The 16,220-nt window shown below is 32.6% G+C and overlaps 1 protein-coding gene across 1 annotated transcript in view; it reads right to left on the bottom strand.

The window, feature by feature from the left end:
- The window catches only part of LOC118202484 (cilia- and flagella-associated protein 44-like), a 118,538-nt gene that overhangs the window by 75,261 nt on the left and 27,057 nt on the right, over positions 1 to 16,220 (bottom strand). Inside the window, exons 5-6 of the mRNA XM_085815907.1 lie at positions 15,763 to 15,939; positions 915 to 1,047 (exon numbers count right to left, since the gene is read on the bottom strand). Of these exons, the coding sequence (XP_085672033.1) occupies positions 915 to 1,047; positions 15,763 to 15,939 (310 nt within the window). The remainder of the gene's footprint in view (positions 1 to 914; positions 1,048 to 15,762; positions 15,940 to 16,220) is intronic.

Genomic DNA, 16,220 nt, shown 5'->3' with positions numbered 1-16,220 from the left:
GCTGTTTTTCACGAAGTTACTTAGCTTCAGGCAATCAGGATGGATTCTATTGGCTAAATGCTACTTAAACTTTCAAGTATACTGATCAGAGTGATATGCTTAGTTTTAAACAAAAATATGTGTAACTGCCTTTGAAAAATGTTATTCTGTATATGGAATTTCAAAAATAAATAAATAAAAGATCAGTGCACATGGTGTGCATTGGTCAACCAGTGCATGGAATGGTGTATACTAAACAATAATACCAACTAATTTTGAGATCCAGTGTTGGGATGATAGAGATAATGAATGCTCTTGCCATACAAGAATCAAGCAATAGTCTAGTTCTGATGCATATGAGTAGCCTTAAGGCAAGAACATGGACACAAAAGCATTTAGGTTCCTGAACCTATAATTTGGAAGAGATATCCAAAGATGAAACTTATTGTATTGGACATGAAGCTGAAGAGTAAAAGCTAGGAGATAATTCCAACACTTAATTTTAAGCAATAGAATGACTGTCAAAACTATAAAATTTGTTTGCTTCCTGGGATTAATTCTGTAGAAATATATATGCATTTTTCAAAATGCAACTATGAAATAGCGTGTTTTTAATGAATCTCTAACAAACTAAGCTGAGTATAAATTGTTTTTACTTCATTTTTTAACACCATTCACATTTACACCCTTTCAATTTTACAAATATTTCAAACAGTCCAAGTAAAATTGATAGTCCACTGTATTTGAGCCTAAATGATAAGAGCTGCTTGATAATGGCATTAATTATTTTTTACATTAATCAATTATATAAGGATACTTAATTAATGCAAAAAAAATTTGCCAAAGCCTATTTCAAACAAAATTATTTTAAAACATTTTTTTTTAATTTTTAAGCACAAATTTAACATATTTCTGAAACAAAACATGAAAGTTACCATTTGTTCATGGAGAGAAACAGTGCAGTAAATGCTTAATTTTGAACTTTCTTGCAGACGTTTTTCTTCCTGAACTGCAGTCAGTTTACTTATGTCACCTACGTCATCTCTCATAATATCAAGATTCCAAATCCTGAAAATATTACATATGCCTAATTAATTTAAGACATTGACTAATGCAAATGAAATCTGCATGATAAGACTGAGAATCATTAAAACTGAAAAAAAACAGAGCTTAAATAGACCACAGAAAAGTTACATTCAAGTAGCTAATATCTTTTATTACAAGAAAGAAAAGATAATAGGAACAGATTTCTTGAAATTAAGTGTAACGCTTTTCTGCTAGCAAAACTTCTAATCATCTATTTTTGACCTGCGATGCAATTTTGAAGAATAAACCAACATTGCTAAATCATATTGCATCTAGTGAATATTTGCTGTTGTTGAAATAAATGGCATAAATAAAAGCAAAAATACTGAGCTAATGGGTTATCTGTGTTCGATGAAAATACTAAATGAATTAAAGAGGAAGTAAGAAACTATAATTTGTCCAACAAGACTTGGCTATGCTTACATCACGTGGTGTCAGATGATCCCAGTATCTTACTTTTAGCTCAACTGGGACTAACGGCCCAGTCTTTGTAACAATGGAATTTAGATTCACTCATCTGTAACATTGGATGAGCTTTATGCATTTTTCTCTGCAGTGAAATGAGCTTCTACTAACAGGCAAGGCCACTTTTCTCATGGTAGATGAACTAAATCTTCTTATCTTATGGTAGTAAAGCTTCTTATTGTCTGTGAGTAATTCAAAGTTCATGAAAGATGTTATGAAAACATTTATGGAACACATGTACATTAGAAGAAGAAGAATGAAACGAATAATAAAATAACTGAATTAATGAATACATTTGAAACATATTTATAATGCAAATTGAATATTTTAATGAGAGTTCTGACAGTAGTATAAAGGAAATAAGTGAATAATTAAATTAGGTAGTTAGATACTGTTAGTTGTTATAGGTTAACATAGTCACTATTGGAATTTTTTTTTAATACTCATTTTAAAAAAGCACTATTAAGATCATAATCTAGGAACTAGCTAAAATAATAGATAATTAATTACACATATAATTTATGACATTCACTCTACAATGATATTAGGATAATTACACATTAAAAACTATACATACGACAAAATATTTATGTATCTTTTTAATTTGAAAATTCTCAAGACATTTTAGCTAACTTACAGTTTTCTTCTCTTTAGTATCTTTTCTAAGTTTATTTGCTTTAATAAACAAACTAGTGTTCCTATTAGTGTCTGCTTTATCTCTGAATCTGTTAATGCTTCAGCAATATACCTTTGAAAAACAATTTTCTTTCTTCTTAATTAAGCAATTTTTTCCTCGACAAATTCTCTTAATTAAAAAAATTGTGGATTTAATTAAAGATTTTGTTATTCTTAAAAACTTTATATACTTAGAATGTGTAAAAGAATCTGCTAATCCCATGTTAGTAATATCAGCACTAAAAATAAGTATGGAATGATATATGGTCAGGGCTGGTGGCAAAAATTTTTAGAATTTAGAGAAGCACCAAGTAACAAAATCTAGGGATAGCAAATTTTGTAAAATTTAGGACAGGCACATGGCAGCAGAATTTAAAGGAGGCAAAAATTTTAGAATTTAGCGGGGCCCTGGGCAGCAGAATTTGAGAAAATAATGGGAGGATAAACCAGTTAACAAAAAGAGGTACTATTCGGTTTTGAGGGCCGTAAAAAAATTGCAGCAAAACTGTATGCGCAAAAGCGCGAAATCTAGCAATTTAACAGCATGCCAAATCTAGCGTACGCATTGATTTCAAATTGCGTAAATTTATATAGTTCTATATTTCTTAAGACGCCATTGACATACTAGTTTAATTTTTAAATCCTTTTTTGATATCCTATGGATTTAACAATTTGGGAATTGCCCATGACGAAAAGTCGGCAATAGAATTTTGATAAAGTGCAGAATCACCCACTGCTTGACGCGTTTTTAAGAATTGCACATACTCGGTATCCATATGCACATCGACCTATTTTCACTTAAAAAAAAACAAAAAAAAACTCTAGAATTGCACAAAAATGGCACTGCACACACCCTTGACTTTATCTACGTACACATCGACCAATTTTCACTTAAAAAGTAAAAGAAAATTGACAAAAATTAAATTGTCCCTTGTAAAAAGCGGCAAACAAATAAGTGAGCGATTCTGCACTTTACCGAGAATATTTTCAAAGAAAAGGCATCATTCATTTTAGAAAATTGTGTTTGAAAAACCAACGAGATGAAATTATGCTTTAGCGATAAGTCGGTAGCGAAATAGCAATGCAGGCATCCATTCAGTTATGTATGTAACCCAAGTAAACACTCATGCAGCCAGCGCATGGATTTGACTCCAGGTGGTTTTATCAATATTCTTTGGTGTCATGTGAAACTGAACAATAGAAAGAATTGTCTTTACACTGGACTCAGATTTAAGAAAAAAATATATATACAGTTATATAGTGACAGTTAAGTGCAACAAAGACACCAGAGGACCTCACCTATGCGCCAGCAGCGTGAGCGAGGTGAAAGAGGAGTATGACATATAGACAGTCAGTCATCTATCCCACGTGAAGGTGGTAAGATGTCTCCAAGAGAAGGTGGTAAGACGCAGGTCTACACGTGAAGGTGTTAAATATAGAACTGTATGTTTCCACGTGAAGGTGGTAACTAAACTGCATGTAAGACAGCAAGTGGGAGTAGGCACTAAGCTGCTATTTCAAAATCTGCAAGAGTGATTAATGCAGAATTTTGTTTGTATACAACGGCACATTCATGTAACCTTCTTCTGTTATTTTCATTAAATGCCTGTTGTGTGGAAAACGGAATTGTTTATTGACCCTACAATAGCATCTTCAACTCCCCGACCACAGAAAATCTGGGGGCCTGTACGGGATACGTGGATACTTCAGAGTAGGTACTGTGAAAACTTTGCTTTATATATTTCTTGAAGATAGTGATATTTCTGTTTCGTTTTTAAAATGAGTTTCTTAAATAATTTAAAGAAAAGTGATTTAATAGCAATTGCAGAACAAATTGGAGAAACTGTTCCAAAAAATGCTAAAAAAGCTGGCATTAAAAAAATTATCCAAAATTCTGATGCCTTCAAAATGAATGTTGAATTTGTTCATAGCGTTATTAAATTGATCGCCGAGGATCGGACGTCAACAACTAGTAATTAACACTATCTATTAGAGATTGACCGTCTTAAATTAACTCAAATTGAGAAGCAGATTGAGCTAGAAAATTAAAAATCACAATCATTATTGGGTGATAGTGCAAACTAGTGTTGAAAATATCATTAAAAGCATCAAAACACTAACTATAGCTGTACCCCAGAAACCGGTCACTTGAGAAAGCTTTTACTACTAAAAGCGCACCAGTTGAGTTAAAATCAGAAGTGTTGATTAATTTATTAGGTGATAAATGTAGTAATGTTTTAATGTATGTTTCTGAACAAGAGATCGCGGATTATGATAAATTAAAAGCACTAATATTGAAAGAATTTCAGCCGACACCGCGTGAATGTTTGAATAAGTGTTCGGGAGGATCAAAGTTGGTTCCCACCTAATGAATTGGGGAAAGAATGTGATTTATTTTATTCATCCAGGGGTAAATCTTTAGCTGATACCGGTAACACGCGAATCGAAACTCCAGAAAATAAAAAGCTTAATTTTTCCAAAAACAATCTTAGAAAAGCTCAGAGCAATTTCAAGGATTCAGGGAAGCTTGTAAATTAGAATAGTAGTAAAACACAACGTTTTGCTATGTTTGTGGGAGTTAAGGGGAATTGTTTCATTTTGCGAGAAATAGTTCCAAATGGCTGGGAAAAGAGGAGAATTCGTCTCCAAAAAAGGTATCTGGATTAAAGATTTTATCGAAAAATGCAGCTAGAAATAAATTAGAATTTATTGAACTGTTGATTGATGGTAATAAAGTAAAATGTTTAATAGATTCTGGAAGTGAATTGATAGTTGTAAAGAAATCTCTTTTTCCGAATAACATACCATCTGGATTAACAGAACTCAAAAGTTCGTTTAATCACGTGGTTAAAGCAAATATGGCTCAATTAATTTTTTCTTTATGCGAAAGCAAAAAACAAATAAAGCTAGAAGCATCGATGGTTTATGACTTAATAACAGAATGCGTTTTGCCACCGCCGTGTCTAAAATTATTCACTGACATCTGTTCTGATGGGGTGATGATTACGCAATATGAAAATGATTCCGTCTCTTCGGAAAGGAATTTTTTGTCTTTTATTTCTGCAGCCATTGAGGGAGACAGCGAAATAGATTTATCACTCGTTAAGGATAAAGGATTACACAATACTGTTTAAACTCTTATTAATGAGTATAAACCGCTAGAAAAGCCGCGCAGTACAGACTTAAAAATGAAAGTAATATTAAAGATGAAATTTCAGTTTCTCAGCATTCGGGGAGAATTCCTTTTGCTGACCAAACAATTGTTGATGATCAAATAGAGGATTATAAATCTATCGTGTTCAGAATATACTTTGCCAATTGTTTTGTGTAGAAAAAATTTGGGCAAGACACGAATATGTGTTGACTTCAAGCAATTAAATAAAAAAATAGTTGAGGATTCTTTTCCCATTGCACAAGCAGAAGAGGTTTTAGATCATTTGGGTGAAGCAAAGGTTTTTTTTCGATATTAGACTTAAAAAATGTTTTTTTTTCATGTTCCGGTGGAGGAAAACTGCACTAAATATTTGGCATTTATTACTCATGCAGGCTTGTATGAATTTCTAAAAGCACCTTTTGGTTTATGCATGTCGCCTAGCGTGTTCCAAAGATTTATTTATAATGTGCTTAGAGATTTAATTCGGGATGACACTGTTGTTTCTTACTCGGACAATTTTATTATTCCAGCATGAAACGAGAATGAAGGTTTAGAAAAGTTAAAATGCATTTCAGAAGTAGCTAAAAAATACAGTTTGGAGATCAATTTTAAGAAATGCCAATTTTTGAAAAGAAGAATACAATTTCTTGGGTACGTTATTGAGGATGGTACAATCCGCCCCTCTACTGAAAAAAACCATGGTTGTTCAAAATTTTCCAGAACACAAAAACCTTAAGCAGATTCAGAGTTTCTTGGGTCTTACTGGGTATTTTAGGAAATTTATTGCCAACTATTCAAAAATAGCGAAACCACTAAGTGATCTTCTTCATAATGGAGCAGAATTTAAATTTGGGGCTGAACAAAAAGAAGCATTTAACAAACTGAAAGAACTTTTATTGACAAGTCCGATTCTTCATATTTTTAAACAAGGAGCACCATTAGAATTGCATACAGATGCTAGCAGTCATGATTTCGGCACTGGCGGTGGACAGTTACACCCCATTTACTTCATGAGTAAAAAAACTAGCCTCCAATAAGAGAAGCTATCTAGTTATGAGCTTAAAGTTTTAGCTATAGGAGAAGCTCTAAAGAAATTCAGGAATTACCTTTTAGGATCTAAGGTCAGAATAATTACTGATTGCGATGCTTTCCAGAAGACTATGTTCAAAAAAAGATTTAACTCCTAAAGTGGCGAGATGGGCGTTACTTCTAGAAGAATGTGACTATGAAATTGTTCACAGATCTGGGCAGCAAATGAAGCACATGGATTCGTTAAGTAGAAATGCTGTCATGATAGTTACTTGTTCTCAGGAAGAAGTTACAGCCAAAATTGCATGTATGTTTGAATTGAACTGTATGTTTCCACGTGAAGGGGGTAACTAAACTGCATGTAAGACAGCAAGTGGGAGTAGGCACTAAGTTGCTATTTTTAAAATCTGCAAGAGTGATAAATGCAGAATTTTGTTTGCATACAACGGCACCATCATTCAATTATACATGTAACCTTCTTCTGTTATTTTCATTAAATGTCTGTGGTGTGGAAAACGTTGGAATTGTTTATTGACCCTAGAATAGCATCTTCAACTTCCCAACTACAGTTATATTTCAACAGCTTCATGTGTTTGCTAAGCTTTCTTTATTCAATTAAGATTATGAATAAAAAATATGAGTGTTAAATCATTTGACATAAATGAGGAAAATTTCCTCACTAAGAGAAAAAGTTTTCTTTTTGTTACTTCTTGGAAAGAAGAAGCAGAGATAAAAGGATGGTTGCTTTAAGTTTTTGCTGTTTATTTTAAAATAAAATATCCAGAACATAGTTCTAAATACTAGAATGCTATCTTTTTCACAACCCTGCTTGCATTGCTTGTTGTGAGAGAATTTTCTACAGTAATTAAAGCAAGTATTTTTTATTTAAGAAATGCTACTATAGTGTCTACAGAATATGGATTGGTGTAATGAAACAAATATATAAAAGATCAACAACAATTTTGCTAACAGAACAAAATAGCACCTTAGAACTATAAAACTATAATTAGAAATTAAAATTGTATCTAAAAAATAAACATTCAACATTTATTGATTTTCCTGTACATTGTTTCGGCACTTCATAAATATTTTGTTGTGCATTCAGAGGGGGTGATAAACAGTGGCAAAAGCTCTAGCTACATTGCTGGTACCAAGATAATTTAGGTGGTGATTTCAGCATGTATACTTTGGTTATTGTGCAGTAAATACAGCAAATGCTTGGCTGATCTATCTATTTATATATATATATACATATATGCATGTATATATATGTGATTCATTATAATAAGAAAAGCACAAGATTAAATAATAAGAATATATTTAGCACAAGTCATAGGCTTTTTAATTTATTTTTAATTACTTTATTTTGAATATATATATATATTAATTTCCCCTTAAAATCTGGGGGTCATCCATTTTGAAACGTTTGTAATATGGAAATAGGGAAATAATTAATTCATTGGACAAGATTACATTCATCTGACATATCAGGTTTTAAACTTATCATTTCTGAACATCCTCTGTAGTTCCCCAGTTTACACAGAGCAATGTTGAGATTGGAGGAAAATGCTATCTTCTTGTTCTGCATAACAAAAGATACAGAACATGGTTCTTAAAGCAAAGAAGACATATATTGACTAGTTATTACTTATTCCTCATAAGTCCCAAATTCAGAAAACTTAATAAGAATGTAATTACTAACGATCATACCTTCTATGTTTTCCGTCATTTTATTCCTATGTTTTCCGTGCTCTTCAAGTTTGCTCCTCCAAACTAGCCCTTGATGAAGAACTAAATTATTTAAAAGCAATAGCTATTGACAGGGGCTTTTCACCCAACATTATTAATCAAGCAGTTAAAAAATTCTCATCTCAACACACTAAAAGCCACACTCTTATTTTAAGAGATTATAAAAATTCTGTTGTCATTCCCTTCTTTCCATCAATTAGCTATAAAGTTGCACATATTTTGCAGAAATTTAACTTTCGGGTTGTTTACTCTCCCATCAATAAAATTCCAACTTCTATACTCAAGGACCCCATTCCGGATATGAATTCCTGGGGTATTTATAGGATTCCTTGCCAGTGCGGTTTAATTTACATTGGCCAAACTAAGAGAGCCTTAAAATTTCGCGTCAAAGAACATGAGGCATATGTTAGAAAAAAGGAAACACAGAAGTCTTCTGTTGCTCAACATTGTTGGTCCGAAAATCACACTTTCAATTTTTCTGCTGCCAAAATTATTCAAAAAACATCTTCCATTGGAGAACTGGATTTTCTAGAGGCATTTCACATTCATAAAAATCTTTCTGTTCTAGTTAACGATCCTAATTCCAATCCAAATTTGCCTTCGGCTTTTAGAGAAATTATGTTTTAGTTCTGGTTTCGCCAACAGATGGCGCCACTTGCTTATTCTTGTCCAGGCTTTCTTATCTTATCTAAACATTATTTCCTATCTTGTTCATTTGCGGTTTTGCAGCTGAAGATGATGGTTCGGTAAAACCATCGAAACTAGTCCTGTGAAAATTTTGTGAATTAACGCTGATTTTTGTTGTTTGACTTCTGAATTAGTAAATCATTATTTATTATACTTTTCTTTCATTACCGCATGTTTATCAAAACATGACAACTTGAGTAGTGACTCAAATAGCACTGCCTAAACAATTTTTTTTTATGTTAGTAATTGAATAATAAAGAAGTATGGTAACATTTTATGCTGACATTATGCTTGGCAATGATTACAGATTTAAGTTAAATGAGCTAAAAAATGCTGACGGGGAAAAATTACCAAAACTTTCTTTCCATATGCTAAAAATAGATTTGTTGATGATATTCATAAACCAAAAGATTACATTTAGGGCTATTTGGATTAAGAATAACTGATTTGTTAGTCACATAAACCCAGAACCAGCATCAGGGCTCGTATGGCCACACCCAGTTGCAGAATTTAGGACCCACAGAAACTGCATCAGGCGGTAAGGTATCTAGTGCTGGCCCTCAATAAGACTTATGTGGGAATTTATTTATTCAGAACTCTGATAAGCCTTGAGCATGTGCAAGAAATAGGCATAAGTTTAACTAATACAATCACGCTTAATTGTCTCAGTGCACGATAGAAGCAAGATAAAATTTAACAGAACAACTTGTCATTAGTTCCCAAGCTCATGGTGCATAGCCCAATATGTATAGTGAAAGATAGCTAAATTTGATGATGATAGCTGCATAGCTGCTACTTTTAAAGGTTTTCGGATATCGCAAAACAAATGTAAAATTTTTCAATTAATGGATTTTGTTCAGAAATGGGGAGAAACGGTAATAAATGAACATGGTATATAAAAGAGGTTTTTCATGTTCTAGATCCAGAAAATATCGCTACTGATACTGAAGAAAGTGACAGAGAAGTTACTGAAAACGAGAAAATTTTGATTGACAAGTTAGTCAGAATTCTCAAAACAGCAATTACAGGACTTCAACAATGTAACTAAACAAGAGATTATGCCTGTCTACAGAATTAAAGAGAAAGTATTAGCACAAAAAACAAAGCAACTTAAACAACTTACAGCGAAAGAAATGTTTTATAAGGTAAACAAATAAATATTAAGCTTTTTTTGGCAAATTTTAATACCTTTTAGATAATAAACACTTCATTATTTCATAAATCATGATTTTATATTTTTAATTTTAAATTTCTACCTGCCATCTTACTAGATTTAAACTGATGATCTAATATCCGGAAATATCCCAAATCCGGAATCACCGAAGTCTCGACGAGTCTGGATTTTCGACTTTGTACTGCACATAGAAACAATTTTTATAAAATGCAATAAAGAACAGTTTGGTCATTCTGTTCCAGACTTTAAGCACTATACAACAGTTTTGTGAATTCTACAGTGAATCCAGACTTAGTAGCCACATACACGATCATTTTTTGAATTTCCTAATGTGGCACTGATTAAATGTTTCCCTAACAATAAGTTTCCATCTAATGAAGTAAGATATACAGTGGTGGCCGAAATTGTGGACACTTTTGGAAATTTTTATGTTTTTGGACTTTGCTTATAGAAAAGGTTATGTTTCACAAAATGCAAACTTGTATATATCATTTTAAAGAGAATTTATTACTGAATTCAATACAAAACACAAAATGCAATTATTTGCAATACAAAAAAGTTAAACAATAATATTTATCGATATATATTAGATAGTGATGATTGCAGTGAGTTATCAGTACTTAGTAGGTACCCTTTATTTTTAATTACGGCTTCACATCGACGTTTCATTGAGCTGACAAGAGTTTTAAGCTCTTCTTTCGTTATTACATGATGCCAGGAAACAATTATAGCCTCAATTAGTTCCCTTTTATTTGATGGGCGCCTTATTCGGACAAGACTTTTCAAACGGTGCCACAAATTTTCGATAGGATTGAGGTCAGGACTGTTTCCTGGCCATGACAACAATTTAATGCTCTTTGTACGAAACCACTCTTTCGATATTTTGGCCGTGTGGCAAGAAGCAGAATCCTGCTGAAAAATAAACGAAGCATTTTTGGGAAAGAGATCTCTGATGGAAGGTAGAAGTTTTGGTTCTAGAATAGTGTCAATGTATTTTCTGGCATTCAGTGTCCCATCAGTGACATGAAGGCGACCAATACCATCTGCTGACATGCATGACCAAATCATAACACTAACTGGGTTCTTCACAGTTGCTTGAATGCAGTCAGGATGTAGCTCTTCTCCTATTCTACGTCTTATATATTTTCACCCATCACTACCGAATAACGATATCTTACTTTCATCACTCCATATAACTTGTTACCACTGATCATCTGTCCAATTAATGTGTTCCTTTGCCCACTGTAGTCTTTTATTTCGTTGCTGAAAATTAAGATAAGGCTTTTTTTCGTGGAATTCTAACTCTCAGTCCAACATTTGTTAATCTTCTCCTGATTGTTCTTGAGCTAACAGAAACACCAGCAACATTCAGATCACTTCTGATGGCCACTGATGACATTTTGCTATCTTGGAGACATAGTCTTTTTATTTTTCTGTCATCAATAGATGTGGTGCACCTTTTCGGCCTTTTCCTTCTTTGCTTTTTATTGAATTTATCTCCTGATATCGTGAAAAAAACTTTCGGACTCCAGATGTAGTCACTGAAACACCCACCTGTCTTGCAATTTCAGCATAGGAAAGACCACTTTCTCGTAACACAATAATATTACATCTCTTTCTAGTTGTCCAATCTACTCTTTTGTTTGATGTCATTGCTTCTTGACTAAATATTAAAAATTTTTACAAAAATTCCTACTTGTAATTGCAGTGTATAAGAAACAGGTCCTTCTTGTACAGAACAAAGCAAAATAATGAATTGTTTCAAGTGTAAACATGATGCCAGCTTCTATTGGCAGTTACTAACATTTGATTGGTTCTCAGAACAAGAACAGTGATTGGCCAGGAAAGCTAGACATTACAAACCACTTCATAACTGTGTTTTTTTATTTATATTAAAGTACACAAACTTTTTTGTATTGCAAATAATTGAATTTTGTGTTTTGTATTGAGTTCAGTAATAAATTCTCTTTAAAATGATATATACAAGTTTGCATTTAGCGAAACGTAACATTTTCTATAAGCATACAAAGTTCAAAAACATAAAAATTTCCAAAAGTGTCCAGAATTTTGGCCACCACTATGAAGTCCTTATATGAAGTCCATTATATGAAGTAAGATATACTACATATGAGTCCTATGACACAGAGATAACTACATTCAAGAATTCAGCATAAGATAAATTTTGTGCATATTTTCTGAGCATTACAAATAATGCTCAGGCTTGATTCTGAAATAAGAAATATAAAAATTTGTAGCATTTCATCAGACTTTTAGTATCTGTCTTCATTATAAGGATACTAATACTTTTGATTGGGAAGAAAAAAACAATCAATCAAACATACATACACACTTATAAAAAAAAAATTATTGCAAAAAAAAGATACTTGTCTTTTGTAGTGGAGTTCGCTAGAATCTGAGTGTGATGCATTTTAGCATTTTGAAACAAACAATTACCGATTTGCTCATGTGTGAGAAACAAACAGTTACTAATCTGCATTTTTGTGAGATATAAATGGCTAATGACCTAAGTGGTTTTTCATTGTAAAATACTCATTATGCTTACTATTTTTAATCTTCCATCAATGGGGGAAAATTGACTGTAAGAGTCTAAAAAATTGATTTTCTGGTATGTTTATATATGTTACTTTCTTCTTTTTTTAATAAACTGTTAAGAAAATTGTATTATATGAAATAATAAATAAAATTTTCTGGTAGTTTATACATGGGTATTGTTGTGTTATCAGGACTGGACCCAGAAGTGTATGTCCGTATGCATGCATGTATGAATGTGTGTGTTCATGTATGCATGCATATATGTAAGCTTGAATGTATGTCTGTGTATAGCATATACACATATATGCATATACATTCATATATTTCTGAATCCTGTCCCGATAACAAAACAGTACCCAAACATGTTGCTATTTTAAACAAACTGCTTACATAACTGTATCATATACAAAAATTAATTTATGTATTTAATGAGTTCTGCTGAATTATATTGATATTTTAAATAAATTGCTGTCAAATTTCTATAACTACTATTATAAATACAACTTAACTTAAATTTCTTTGATAAATAATTTGTGTTATATAGATAGAAGAAAATGCCATTTTATGATTTACTGCAGTCAGTTTTGTTTTCCTGGATGTTTACAATATTTGGCAAAACTTTCGTAAACCTGAACTACACCAACATCATTTTTTGTCACTAAGGCCACAATGGAAGATAAGTATCTAAAAAACATTTTAATGAAAAAAATTTCATTTTTTATAAAGAAATTTAATAATCAATTATTTTTTCAGACAAATTTTTTTTATCAGTATGAAAAGAATATATAGTTTTATTCTTTATTTCCAAGCAATTATTTAATTCATATATGTTCCATTTTTTGATTTTATATAACCATTCTTAGAATATTAAAAAGCAGCAAAATGTTTGCTAGAAATCTCAGGAAAGGAAAATAAAATTGCAAAACTGGGAAAAGTTGGTCTGAATTGCAAACTATCAAATGCAGAATTTACGAAAGGCTCAAAGAAATTTCTGAGATTGCGATTACTATCAATCTTTGCTAAGAAATGTTTTTGCTAAAACACTTAATTAAATTATGTTGGAAAACATCTGGGCTTCAATAGAAGTATGTACAGCACATGAGAATGAACATGTATAATGATGTGATCACAATAATTATACTATCACTTACTCTCCCATTATACAGTGGTGGCCATTAAAATGCAACACCAGGAAGGAATAATCTGATTAACTTCAAAAATCGCATGAAAGAAAGAAGAGGTTGGGATATGCAAATGATTAGCATTTCAGCACATTTAGATGATGCAGGATGGAAAAATAACATCTGAAGCACTGCATAAAAGAAAAATTTTGTAGTGGATTTCTCATCGAGAAAGCACTTTGTAAGGTCGGAGTTTGCTCAATATCATGTCATGCTTCAAATAATACGAAGAAATGCTTACCAGCAAGTGTTGATGTTCAATAGAGACAGGATCATTGCCTATCAAGAGTGTGGATTATCGTTCCGTGATATCACCCGCCGCACTGGTCGACATCCCACCACTGCCATGAAAATATAGAATCAATGGGTTGCTGAGGGCCATACTGAAAGGCATGCAGAATCTCAACCCCCTCCCATGACTGACGCTTGAGAGGACAGACATATTGTGAGGTCAGCCCTGAAAAACTGTACAACCACATCACGGACCATTAGTTAGGAAACGGGCATGTTTGTAGCAGCTTGGACTATCAGCACGGTGACCAATATGGCAACTCTGGTGGACCCAACAACAAAGCAACAAAGCTGGATACATGAGTGGCACAATGTTGTCTTTTCAGGCGAGTTCCGGTTTTGCGTGCAGTATTCTGATGGCCGTATAAATATCTGGAGCCTTCGAGGAAACCACACATTGTCTGCTTGCATTCGATATCGGCATAGGGGGCCTGCATCTGGTGTGATGGTTTGGGCAGTCATTGGGTACATGACACGCACATCTCTGGTTCAGATTGACAGTAATTTGAATGTAAATCGGTACATTTCTGAAGCCTTATGACTAGTGGTTGTGTCCCATTTTCGAGGCCTGCCAAATGTCATCTTCCAACAAGATAATGCACAATCACATATTGCACGTTGTGTTCTGACTTTCCTCGATACACAGGGTATTTGACAGCTGCCCTGGCCTGCACAGTCTCCAGATCTGTCCCCACTGAAAACATCTGGTCATGGGTTGCTCAGAGACTGACCCATCACTCCTCTCCAGTTAATACCGTTGATGAAGTGTGGTATAGATTTAAAGCAGCATGGAATGAGTTGCTCGTTTCTGTCATCCAAGCTTAGTTCAACTCCATGCTTAACCGGGTAAAGGACTTTTTAGCTGCCAAGAGTGGCAGCTGTTTCTACTAATTTTACCCTCCTATAAAACCCCAAACTGCTTACAAATTTAATCATTTTGTCTTCATACTGTACTCTTTATGTACAAAATATATGTTTTTCTTATTTGCTTTCATTCATGGTGTTGCAATTTTAATGGCCAGCAGTGTATTATATATAGGGCGATTGCAAAATAACAGAAAAAAGTAAAAATTAAATAATTTGAAAAGAATAGACAATAGCACAACAAAATTTTCAAAGAAACACATAGAAAAATGTGATTTTTTTTAATAATGAAAAATTTTATTAATAAAAGATTTACATTTTTACTTGCAGTCAAAAGTATGCAGAATCAGCTCACATTGCTAATCATATTAAAAAAATAAAAGGAATTGCAGCTAAATTCTCTTTGACATTATGCAGAGTATAGCCATATCTGATAGCCATTATATAGTACATTCGTAATTCTCAGTTTTAATTTTTCTGTTACTTTCCTATAACCCAATTAATGAAGATACAACTACATTTTGTGGTAAATTAATACTGAAAGAATGAATAAAGACAAAGTGATCTTTTTTGAAGTAAGGAGTACTTGTATTTCACATTAAAAATTTCATACTAGGTGTCATGTACCCAATGACTGTCCAATGTGCGTGTCATGTACCCAATGACTGCCCAAACCATCACACCAGATGCAGGCCCCCTATGTATGAAATTTTGAAATTTTTATATGTGAAATACAAGTAAATTGTTTAAAACGCACATTGAATGAAGAAATGTATAATAAAATGCATATCAGTAGAGGCTATGATGATTTTTGAAAGTAAAATATTTAAAAATAAAATATATTCAGGAATAAGTAGTATTTCAAGTTACAATACCTAACATGGCCAATGCCAGATGTCACAAAGACACTGAAATCCCAACTTGCATAATGAATGTCATAAACAGGATAAGTCACATTTGCATCATACAATACTAGTTCTTTTTTCCATAGATATATTATAACTTTATTTTCTGGATCATCACTTGCAGAAATTAAAAGTTCACCATTTTGACTAAAAAAGAAATAAATTACATATAGCACTTAAAACAACAATTTAAATGGCTACCAAATAAAATACAAATCATTCCTCATACAATGTAACTGAAGAAATAAGTAAAATATATTTTAGCTAGCACAAAAGAAATGAGGGCCAAAACAATTTACAAGTATCCATTAATCCCCTGAGCAGCCAGGGTTTTCGCTGAGAAAGTACAAATTTCCCAAAACTACTATGAGAACAATTTTTTTTCAAATTTTTTATTTTAACGTAAAAACTCTCCTGGTATTTCATAC

Source organism: Stegodyphus dumicola, chromosome 4 (assembly GCF_044657685.1).
Source record: "Stegodyphus dumicola isolate Sdum_Otavi_A_Nest chromosome 4, ASM4465768v1".
Classification (NCBI taxonomy): Eukaryota; Metazoa; Arthropoda; class Arachnida; order Araneae; family Eresidae; genus Stegodyphus; species Stegodyphus dumicola.
This window is presented reverse-complemented; position numbering and strand designations above follow the sequence as displayed.